This window comes from Salvelinus alpinus, chromosome 12 (assembly GCF_045679555.1).
Source record: "Salvelinus alpinus chromosome 12, SLU_Salpinus.1, whole genome shotgun sequence".
NCBI lineage: Eukaryota > Metazoa > Chordata > Actinopteri > Salmoniformes > Salmonidae > Salvelinus > Salvelinus alpinus.
Window position 1 is genome coordinate 39,925,126 of NC_092097.1, and position 12,723 is coordinate 39,937,848.

General features: G+C 42.3%; 1 protein-coding gene across 5 annotated transcripts in view; it reads left to right on the top strand.

Annotated features, from left to right (window-relative positions):
- The window catches only part of LOC139536070 (plasma membrane calcium-transporting ATPase 1-like), a 158,551-nt gene that overhangs the window by 54,718 nt on the left and 91,110 nt on the right, over positions 1-12,723 (top strand). For all 5 annotated transcript variants that reach the window (XM_071336203.1, XM_071336200.1, XM_071336202.1 and 2 more), the window contains exon 2: positions 3,045-3,551. In XM_071336203.1, the coding sequence (XP_071192304.1) occupies positions 3,359-3,551 (193 nt within the window). In that variant the 5' untranslated portion in view covers positions 3,045-3,358. The remainder of the gene's footprint in view (positions 1-3,044; positions 3,552-12,723) is intronic.

The following is a 12,723-nucleotide window of genomic DNA, read 5'->3' on the forward strand; positions in this document are numbered from 1 at the left end:
GTGGCATTTACTCACTGTGACATTTACACACGCGAACACTAGTTACATCAGGCTAATACATTTGTAGACCAGATCAGCGATTCCTCTTTTGGCCAGAAGCATTGCTGACAATACCACCATGGAAACTTTAGAGGCAAGGTTGCTTCCCCTCTGTGGAAACACACACACACACACACACACACACACACACACACACACACACACACACACACACACACACACACACACACACATACACACTTTATTGGAGAGCAGTATAGATGGGCATCACATGAGGTTGGTGGCATCTTAACTAGGGAGGACAGGCTCGTGGTAAAGGCTGGAGCGGAATCGGTGGAACGGTGTCGTACATCAACACATGGTTCCATTTGCTCCATTCTGGCCATTATTGCGAACCGTCCTCCCATCAGCAGCCTCCTGTCTTGGGCATTCAGTTTGAGTGGTAAGCAGTATATAGATTGGGGTTGGTTCAAGTGAGGAGCGGGTAAATGATCATGATGGTTGTTCTCTGACCAGCTGTTTCAGTGAAAGGCCTGAGGAGACGGTGCTTTTCCAGGTCAGCTAGTCATGGTGGCTTGGCTACGCTGGCTCAGTTGTTGTCAGGAAGAGGTTAAATCAGTGTAATTGGTCTGACTCTGGTGTTCTATGTTCCAGAGAAGAGGATTTTAATCCAATCTAAGTGTTTTAAATTGTTTAAATTTTTTTCATTTAGCAGACACTCTTATCCAGAGCAACTTACAGGAGCAATTGCTTAAGGGCATATCGACAGATTTTTCACCTAGTCGGCTCTGAGATTCGAACCAGCAGCCTTTCGGTTACTGGCCCAACGTTCTTCACTGCTAGGCTACCATCACTGTACACTGCAACTAGATTATATATACAAAAAAGTATGTGGACACCCCATTAAATTGCTGTTGCTGACAGGTTTATAAAATCGAGCACACAGCCATGTAATCTCCATAGGCAAACTTTGGCAGTAGAATGGCCGGTACTGAAGAGCTCAGTGACTTTCAACGTGGCACTGTCATAGGATGCCACCTTTCCAACAAGTCAGGTCATAACATTTCTGCCCTTCTAGATCTGCCCCAGTCAACTGTAAGTGCTGTTATTGTGAAGTGGAAACATCTAGGAGCAACAACGGCTCAGCCACGAAGTGGTAGGCCACACAAGCTCACAGAACGGGATCGCCGGGTACTGAATGAAGTGCGTAGCGTTGCAATACTCACTGCTGAGTTCCAAACTGTATCTGGAAGCAATGTCAGCACGAGATCTGCTCGTCAAGAACTTCATGAAATGGGTTTCCATGGCCGAGCAGCCGCACACAAGTCTAAGATCACCATGCGCAATGCCAAGCGTCAACTGGAGTGGTGTAAAGCTCGCCGCCATTGGAATCTGGAGCAGTGGAAACACGTTCTCTAGAGTGATGAATCACGCTTCACCATTTGGCAGTCCGATGGACAAATCTGGGTTTGGCGGATGCCTGGAGAACGCTACCTGCCCCAATGCATAGTGCCAACTGTAAAGTTTGGTGAAGGAGGAATAATGGTCTCGGGCTGTTTTTCATGGTTCGGGCTAGGCCCCTTAGTCTCAGTGAAGAGTGATATTAACGCTACAACATGCAATGACATAGTACGCGATTCTGTGCATCCAACTTTGTGGCAACAGTTTGGGGAAGACCTTTTCCGGTTTCAGCATGACAATTCCCCCGTGCACAAAGCGAGGTCCATACAGAAATGTTATTTCGAGATTGGTGTGGAAGAACATGACTGGCCTGCACAGAGCCCTGACCTCAACCCCATCAAAATACCTTTGGGATGAATTGGAACACCGACTGCGAGCCAGGCCTAATCGCCCAACATCAGTATCCGACCTCACTAATGCTCTTGCTGCTGGATTGAAGCAAGTCCCCGCAGCAATGTTCCAACATCTAGTGGAATGCTTTTCCAGAACAGTGGAGGCTGTTATAGCAGCAAAGTGGGGACCAACTCTATATTAATGGAATGAGATGTTCAACGATCAGGTGTCCACATACTTTTGGTCATGTAGTGTACATCTGCAACCCTCTATGTGACTAAATAAAAATCTAATCATACACCACTTGCCTATATAAAATATCCGCTTCTGGCTATTTGTACAGTAGTACAGTAGTACAGTGTGTGTGTGTGTATTCCCAGCCTGTGTGACAGAATGTGAATCCGGAGAGTCACACTCTGACACATCAGCTCTGATCACATAAGCACACATCAAAGGCTGACCTCCATTTGTGGTGTTTAGTGTGTCATGGAGACCCAGAGGAGTGTGACACACACACACACACACACACACACACACACACACACACACACACACACACACACACACACACACACACACACACACACTGGGACACGCACACCGGCCCAGAGGAGCGGTCCAGAGTGCTATCTCACATTAGCATAGTATCCTCTTGCCGACACACAGTGCTGTATTAAAACCTGCAATGCTAGACTCTAATACCTCCCATACAATACCACCTATTATAGCTTCTCTCTACAGCAACACACCACTGATAACTTCTCTATACCACTGGATCCTGTTGTCCTAGAACCAGGTTGCTATGGTGATTCCCATGGTATCTTTATCCATATAGGGTAAAAGCAGTCACTTTGGGACAGGCAGTTGGATAGACTGACAGCCTGTTAATCCTATTCAAACAAAATGGCCGTGGGTGCCATGGAAGAGTCATATTATTGTTTAACTTCAATGCAAAGCATGGCTGTCCTCACGTTCTTTTACAAGAATCAGCTATTATCTGACTTGAGATCTGTGCTTTTGTATTGTCTTTTATTGTTTGTTTTCTCCTCTTTTTTTCTCCTTTCCTGCCCTCCACAGGGAATATTGACCTTGTTGTTCTAACAGGTCATTCCCCAAACCAAACCTCAATTACTTCAATTTGCTATCATCAGTGTCCCCTCACATTTATTTGAAAACAATGGTCATTTCATTTTACGACTTATGCAATGTTTAAAAAAACAACAATGTTTTCTTGTCTCTATCTCCTGCAGTTTCGTGCAACAGAAGAAGTAGTCAACGGATCATGTCCCCACTGTTACATGGAAACTAATGCACTTCCGGGTCCAGAAATTCATCTACTGACCCCACACACTACTTCTACAATACCCATGATTCCTGTCTGCAAAAAAGTAAGGACTTAGGTGTTGAAGCCCTTAGGTGACTTGGACTTCCTTGTTTTACTATTGAACTATTTCAGCACCACTAGCCAGTTCTTAGTTGACAACAGTGATCTTAGAGGGACTGTAGAGGCACTGAGAGACAGCCATAGAGTAAAGAGAGAAAAACAAAGAACAACGAAAACAAAATGGCCAACAACACGGCGGACCACCCGGGGAACTCTGTTGCCGATGGCAACCAAGAAGGGGACTTTGGCATCACGGTGATGGATCTCCGGGACCTGATGGAGCTGAGGAGCGGAGAGGCCGTCACCAAGATAGCCGACTCCTACGGAGACGTGCAAGGGCTCTGCCGCAGGCTCAAGACATCACCCATCGAGGGTAAGAGACGTTATACACAGACACACACACACACACACACACACACACACACACACACACACTACGGTATCACCACCATTAACCCTGCTGAGTGTTTGTCATGATTATGTCATTGTATAGCTGACCCCTATTGGGCCAGAGTTAGCCTGCTGGTTGTGGGTTGTGCAAAACAGTAGATTCCCAGGGCTTAACCACTCTGACAAGACATGGCTGATTGAATCAGTGTGAGCAGCAGAGACATTCAGCCAGAGGGTGAAGGGTTAATTACGGGGGTTAAGTGATGCTGTGTGTCTCTTTCTGTAGGAGGAGAGACCCCTGACCGCACAGCAACTTAACTATCAGGGGCGTATCAGAGTGGTAACTGATTTTAGGACCAGTTATGCCTTTTAGATCACAATGAATAAGACTGCATGGACAGGGGAGACCTGATCCTAGATCAGCACTCATATTCTGAGACGCTTGTTTAATATGGCCCCAGACACTGTACCATACAGGCTGAAGTACATTACATTACCAAAAGTATGTGGACGCCTGCTCATTGAACATCTCATTCCAAAATCATGGTCATTAATATGGAGTTTTTCCACCCCTTTTTCTGCTATAACAGCCTCCACTCTTCTGGGAAGAGATGTTGGAACATTTCTGCGGGAACATGCTTCCATTCAGCCACAAAAATGAGGGAGGTCGGGCGCTGATGTTGGGCGATTAGACTTGGCTCGCAGTCGGCATTCCAAATCATCCGAAAGGTGTTTGAAGGGGTTGAGGTTCGGGTTCTCTACCGGCCAGTCAAGTTCTTCCACACTGATCTCGACAAACCATTTCTGTATGGATCTTGCTTTGTGCACGGGGGCATTGTCTTGCTGAAACAGGAAAGGGCATTCCCCAAACTGTTGCCACAAAGTTGGAAGCACAGAATCATCTAGAATGTCATTGTATTCTATAGTGTTAATATTTCCATTCACTGGAACTAAGGGGCCTAGCCCGAACCATGCAAAACAGCCCCAGATAATTATTCCGCCTCCACCAAACTTTACCGTTGGCACTATGCATTGAGGCAGGTAGCGTTCTCCTGGTATCCGCCAAACCCAGATGGTGAAGTTGATTCATCACTCCAGAGAACGCGTTTCCACTGCTCCGGAGTCCAATAGCGGCGAGCTCTACACAACTCCAGCCGACACTTGGCATTGCGCATGGTGATCTTAGGCTTGTGTGCGACTGCTCAGCTAAGGAAAACCATTTCATGAAGCTACTGGCGAACAGTTATTTTCCTGATGTTGCTTCAAAACAGTTTGGAACTACGTGGTGAGTGTTGTAACCAGGGACAGGAGATGTGTATGTGCTACACGCTTCAGCACTCTGCGGTTCCGTTCTGTGAGCTTGTGTAGTCTACCATTTCGAGGCTGAGCCATTGTTGCTCCTAGACGTTTCCACTTCACAATAACAGCACTTACAGTTGACTGGGGCAGATCTAGCAGGGCATAAATTTGACGAACTGACTTGTTGGAAAGGTGGCATCCTATGACGGTGCCATGTTGAATGTACAGGCCATTCTACTGCCAATGTTTGTCTATGGAGATTGCACGATTGTGTGCTCGATTTTATACACCTTTCAGCAACTGGTGTGGCTGAAATAGCAGAAAAACTCATTTGAAGACGTGTCCACATACTTTTGTATATATAGTGTATATAATATAGCTACTGTATAATATACAGTTGAAGTCGGAAGTTTACATACACTTAGGTTGGAGTCATTAAAACTCGTTTTTTAACCACTCCACAAATTTATTGTTAACAAACTGTACTTTTTGCAATTTGGTTAGGACATCTACTTTATACACGACACAAGTCATTTTTCCAACAATTGTTTATAGACAGATTAGTTCACTTATTTTTCACTGTATCACAATTCCAGTGGGTCAGAAGTTTACATACACCAAGTTGACTGTGCCTTTAAACAGCTCGGAAAATTCCAGAAAATGATGTCATGGCTTTAGAAGCTTCTGATAGACTAATTGACATCATTTGAGTCAATTGGAGGTGTACCTGTGGATGTATTTCAAGGCCTACCTTCAAACCCAGTGCCTCTTTGCTTGACATCATGGAAAAATCAAAAGAAATCAGCCAATACCTGTGTTGTATTAATACTGTGTTGTATTAATAGAAGGGGAGGGGTTATAAGACCCCACCCTCCTTACATTTATAGGGTCCTAGACTACAGATTAACAATATATATATTCATTATAGAGGTTTATTATTGTTCCACAGTTAGTTTCTCTATAAGAGGCAGAGAGACTAGAAAACATCTGAAAAATGTGTGAGTTCAGGGTATCTGTGAGAAGATCCGAAAAGATAAAAGAGATGCAGAGACACAGAACTCCCCAATGAGTGTAAGAGATAAGAGACTAGTCAGACATTCCACTATACATCAAATTGTGGAGTGGACATTTACTGCTAAGCTTTTACATAACACTGAAACTCTATGTTTGTGTAGCTGTGGATGCATGGGCTTGGTCTCATGAGTAGGAGGTAATGACGTACGCAGTGACATCACTAAGGCTGGACTTCAGGTTTAATAAAATAACTTGGACCCTTGACTATTTTGCAGAACTTACTCGGAAACATGCGTCATGTTCCTATTGTCAACTTCTGTCTGCAATTGCATTAATAAAGGTTTTTGAATTATTTAATTAAAGATATTGTCATAATGCTAATTTCACCAATGAGCCAATGATTGACAAGGAAGAAGGAAACGTACCCCAACAGCAGAACTGAAAAAGTGTGTTTGAGCAAGTAGGCCTACAAACCTGACTTACACCAGCTCTGTCAGGAGGAATGGGCCAAAATTCACCCAACTTATTGTCGTTTGACCCAAGTTCAACAATTTAAAGGCAATGCTACCAAATACTAATTGAGTGTGTGTAAACTTCTGACCCACTGGGAATGTGATGAAAGAAATAAAAGCTGAAATGAATCATTCTCTCTACTATTATTCTGACATTTCACATTCTTAAAATAAAGTGGTGATCCTAACTGACCTAAAACAGGGACATTTTTACTAGGATTAAATGTCAGGAATTTTGAAAAACTGAGTTTAAATGTATTTGGCTAAGGTGTGTGTAAACTTCCGACTTCAACACTATGCTATTATGGACAGTGCAAGTTCAATGACCTGGTAATGCTATCCATTTAAACCAATACAGTATCTATTTCACTATACAGGCATTCCCCACTCTCAAGCAATCCTTTAGATAGTGATCTACTCCCTACTGCTAATGAGTTTGACTCTGTTTACTAACCAGGCCAAACCATCACTTGAGATTATCTTTCATCATCAACAACTCTGGGCCACGCACACTGATTATCATCAGCACTTTCACTATGGAATCACATGCACAGACACACACACACACATAAGATTAGAATCACTCACTGAAGATTAATCATATGATATCTAAGAATTCATCGACAACATGTCCACACGTTGAGGGTAGAAAATGTCCACTGCTCTCTCTCTCTCTCTCTCTCTCTCTCTCTGTCTCTCTCTCTCTCTCTCTCTCTCTCTCTCGCTCTCTGTCTGTCACTCTCTCTACTTCCCTCTTCTCCCTTCATCCCTCCCCTCTCTCTTTCTAGAAAGCTGCCCTCCTTGCTTCTGTGGTTCATTCCAGGATTGAAATGAGTTCCACACCGTAGCCCTAATGACTTCATAGATCATTGCTCTATTCCATTTAGTAATCAAGGGACAGCTGTAGCACTTTCCTCCGCTCAACAAATTACTATTTTTAATGAAGGAAGCGTAATTATGTTTTTAGTGGACAGAAGGGTGGGTAGAGAAAAAAATAATAATATTGAAGTAAGGAGTGAATACACTCCTTTTTTAGATGCTCAAACACATAACGAGAAGCTGGTTAATTTCAGTGGAAAACAAGAGGTTTTCTGACAGTTGTTTTGTAAGTAAATGGGCCTCTTAAGCCTGGCTTCTATCTCATATGCCTGTTTTGTCGTTTGAGTGAAATAGCTGTTGTGGAATTTGAACTTGCCATAACGCTCCTATTTAGAGCGTGCATTCACTTTTTCTTTCACCAGACAACAATGGGCCGCTCCGCTCAAATGACTTGTCTTGGATTCTTGGAAACTGATTTGTTCTCTAGTTCATTCCCTCGCAGACAAAGTTCTACTCCAGTCATTTGTAATGCTGGCTGCATGAGTAAGTATTCCATCCTCCAATGGTTTCTCTGGTAATGACATCACTCTCTGTTCTCAGCCCAGTGCATATTACAGGTTATAGCTTTATCAATCTGTACTGCTTCTGTACCCAATATTGTAGCAAAACACTTCCTTATTTTAAATGGTTGGCTAAATATCTAACATAAATGATTTACACAGATACAGTAGTGAGTAATCTATGTAAGCTCTCAAGATCAGGCTGGCTTGCAAGGTTACCATAGTAGTGTACTATATAGGTTACCATAGCAGTGTACTATTTGGTTACCATAGTAGTGTCCTATATAGGTTACCATAGTAGTGTAATATATAGGTTACCATAGTAGTGTACTATATAGGTTACCATAGTAGTGTAATATATAGGTTACCATAGTAGTGTACTATATAGGTTACCATAGTAGTGTACTATATAGGTTACCATAGTAGTGTAATATATAGGTTACCATAGTAGTGTAATATATAGGTTACCATAGTAGTGTACTATATAGGTTACCATAGTAGTGTAATATATAGGTTACCATAGTAGTGTACTATATAGTGAAATACGGTGCCATTTGGGATACAAACAATGTTTTTCAGACAGAACATGTGAATGCTGACGCAGTAGCACTAGTAGCACACTGATGCAGTAGAGTCATCATATCAGCCACGAGAAATGTGGTTGTTCATTTCCTAGAGCTACATCCAGTTGTTTTATCTCTATGGTTCATTACTCTATGGTGCAGGCTCTTAGTGGTGCAGGCTCTTAGTGGTGCAGGCTCTTAGTGGTGCGTTAGTGAGTAGGAAATATGAATATTAACCTCCACCTTAACAACACTTTACCATCCCCATTAACATTAACGCACACCAGAACTACTATACAGAAAGGAGATGCACTTTGCACTACACACACAGAGAGATCCCTCCCACATGCACACACACACACACACACAATAATTTTCTCACAACCAGCAGCTAATGATGCGCAATCACTCTCTCAGCATTGCCATAAATTGTAGTTCTATCTGACTGCTCTGCTGTGTTCCAGCGTTGTGCTGTTTGCACCAGAGACACTTTTGCTAATGTTTACTGATTAATCAGTCTGCTGCTGGGCCTGCCTGCCTGTCTGCCTGCCTGGCTGCTTCTAGAGGGCAAACACTGATTGTCCTTTCTTTTTTTGGGAAAACACAAAGCAATACTTCTGCTGCTGCTGTTGCAGTCCCACCTACAGTAGGTCTATGAAATAGGAATAGAAAAATCAAATCACATGTTATATATTATTTAGCAGATGTTATTGCGGATGCAACAAAATACTTATGTTCCTAGCTCCAACAGTGCAGTAATACACAACAATACACGCAAATCTAAAAAGTAAAAGAATGGAATTAAGAAGTATATAAATATTAGGAGGAGCAATGTCGGAGTCCGGAGTATAAATGTGTGTGTGTGTTGAAAAGATATATGGACAGTATGTAGATGGGATATTATGGACAGTATGTGGATAGAATATATTGCATATCTGTAGAATACTTATGATAGAATAGTATATTTACAGCAATAGTTGAATAGGATGGCATTGACTAGAATACAATATATGCAGTACCAGTCAAAAGTTTGGACACACCTACTCATTCAAGGGTTTTTCTTTATTTTTACTATTTTCTACATTGTAGAATAATAGTGAAGACATCAAAACGATGAAATAACACATATGGAATCATGTAGTAACCAACAAAGTGTTAAACCGATTTTACATTCTTCAAAGTAGCCTCCCTTTGCCTTGATGACCGTTTGCACACTCTTGGCATTCTCTCAACCAGCTTCATGAGGTAGTCACCTGGAATGCATTTCAATGAACATGTGTGCCATGTTAAAAGTTAATTTGTGGAATTTCTTTCCTTAATGCATTTGAGCCAATCTGTTGTGTTGTGACAAGAACAAGAGACTTGCTTGGGCCAAGAAACACGAGCAATGGACATTAGACCGGTGGAAATCTGTCATTTCGTCTGAGTCCAAATCTAAGATTTTTGGTTCTAACCGCCATGTCTTTTTGAGACGCAGAGTAGGTGAACGGATGATCTCCGGATGTGTGGTTCTCACAGTGAAGCATGGAGGAGGAGGTATGATGTTGTGGTTATCCTTTGCTGGTGAAACTGTCAGTGATTTATTTAGAATTCAAGCCACACTTAACTATCATGGCTACCACAGCATTCTGCAGCAATATGCATCCCACCTAGTTTGCGTTTAGTGGGACTATCATTTGTTTTTCAACAGGACAATGACCCAACACACCTCCTAGGCTGTGTAAGGGCTATTTGACCAAAAAGGAGAGTGATGGAGTGCTGCATCAGATGACCTGGCCTCCACATTCACCCGACCTCAAACTAATCGAGATGGTTTGGGATGAGTTGGACTGCAGAGTGAAGGAAAAGCAGCCAACAAGTGCTCAGCAGATGTGGGAACTCCTTCAAGACTGTTGGAAAAGCATTCCGCGTGAAGCTGGTTGAGAGAATGTTTGCAAAGTTGTCAGCAAGGCAAAGGGTGGCTACTTTGAAGAATCTCAAATATGATTTGATTTGTTAACTTCTCTGCGCACGGATCCCTTTTACGGGATAATTTTCCTAAACAACCGCTGAATTGCAGGGCGCAAAATATTACTAAAAATATTTATAATCATGCAATCACAAGTGAAATATACCAAAACACAGTTTAGCTTGTTGTTAATCCACCTATCGTGTCAGATATCAAAAATATTCTTTACAGAGAAAGAAATCCAAGCTTTTGTGAGTGTATCAATCAATGCTAGAACAGCTAGCCCCAAATTAGCATGGTCACGAAAGTCAGAAAAGCAATAAAATGAATCGCTTACCTTTGATAATCTTCGGATGTTTGCACTCACGAGACTCCCAGTTACACAATAAATGTTCTTTTTGTTAGATAAATATTACTTTTATAACAAAAAACGCCATTTGGGTTGCGCGTTATGTTCAGAAAACCAAAGCCCCGTTCTGTTCGAACATTCCAAAAAGTATCCGTAATGGTCGTAGAAACATGTCAAATGTTTTTTATAATCAATCCTCAGGTTGTTTTTAACAAACATAATCGATAATATTTCAACCGGACCGTAACCTATTCAATAAAAGAGAAAAAGAAAATGGAGAGCTCCCCTCTCGCACGCAGGAACTATTCAGAGGACACCTGACTACTTTTGAAAACTTTCTCGCTCATTTTTCAAAATAAAAGCCTGAAACTATGTCTAAAGCCTGGTCACAGCCTGAGGAAGCCATTGGAAAATGAACCGGGTTGATACCCCTTAAATGGAAGAAAGACAGGCCAGGAAACACAGATTAAAAAATATATATATATCACTTCCGGGTTATATTTTCTCAGGTTTTCGCCTGCAGAATCCGTTTTGTTATACTCACAGACAATATTTTGACAGTTTTGGAAACTTTGGAGTGTTTTCTATCCTAATCTGTAAATTATATGCATATTCTACGATCTGGACCTGAGAAATAGTCAGTTTACCTTGGGAACGTTATTTTTTTTAAAATATATAATCTGACCCCTAGCGTCAAGAGGTTTAAAGGTTTTGTTTACTACTGTACATGTTTCCATGTGTGTTTTTTCATAGCTTTGATGTCCTCACTATTACTATACAACGTAGAAAATAGTAAAAAATAAAGAAAATACCTGGAATGAGTAGGTGTGTCCAAACTTTCGACTGGTACTGTACGTATGAAATTGGTAAAACAGTATGTAAACATTATTAAAGTGACATGTCTATTTACATAGGGCAGCAGCCTCTAAGGTGCATGGTTGAGTACCCGGGTGGTGGCTGTCTAGTGACAATGGCTAAGTTCAGGGCTGGGTACTGGTTGGAAGGCCGGCTAGTGATGGTTATTTAACTGATAGCCTTGAGATGGAAGCTGTTTTTCATTCTCTCTGTCCCAGCTTTAATGCACCTGTACAGACCTCGCCTTCTGGATGATAGTGGGGTGAACAGGCCATTGCTCGGGTGCTGTATGTGTCCTGGAGGGCAGAGAGTGCGCCCCCGGTGATGCATTGGGCAGAATGCACCCTCAGGAGAGCCCTGCGGTTGCGGGCGGTGCAGTTGTTGCACCAGGGTATCGAGCATGGGCACTCTATAACAACTTACGTAGGAAAGGCTTACACAGAATTAGAACATTACACATTATTTTCAGCAAAAGGGAGAAATTTACGACAATCCTGCAAAGTAAAGAAACAACTGGAAGGTATTATTACCTAGGAGATTAGCCTGGTTATATGTGTGTGAACACGGCTTAGTTCTCCTGTGGAGGCTGTTCGAATGGAGTGCCATATATGTGACACAGTCAGAGGAGCGAGTCATTGCCTATCCTCGAGCCAACAAACGGGCCAGCCTTATTGGCCCAGGATTTCCCTGTTCAGTGGGTGTGGTCGAATGAAGCAGCTGCTCAGCCATGCTGCCAGCCCACATGGCAGGAACAGAGCCGGGTTAGAGCAATGCACTAGACTGCCTTTAAGACGATACACAAAGCAGGAAAACCAGAAGGGTGTCACCTCATGTATTTTTGAGTGCGGTAGTGGTGAGATTTACTGAGAATAAATTATGATTTGACTAGGCTTAGTTTGACGTTCTCAGTCTGATGTTAAAGACCAATGATACTTAACCAATACTGATTATGTTAGTCTACTCTACTGTAAGTTCATCTGACATGGACTGGGGTTTATCCACTGTTACCTCTTGAAGGATGAATAAAGTGTTATTGAGAGAGATGGAGTTCAGTTCTGGAGAGTGTTGCTGAGAGGCGATGGAGAGTTTGTGGTATAGGGAGATTAGTTGTTTTGAGTTGTTTTTAAGTAGATCACTCATTGTGACATTGGACAGGTACATTGGATAAGGGGGCATAATTAGGCTAGATTAGTGTGTGTGTGTCAGAGTAAATATATCTGGTCTCTTGGCTAATCT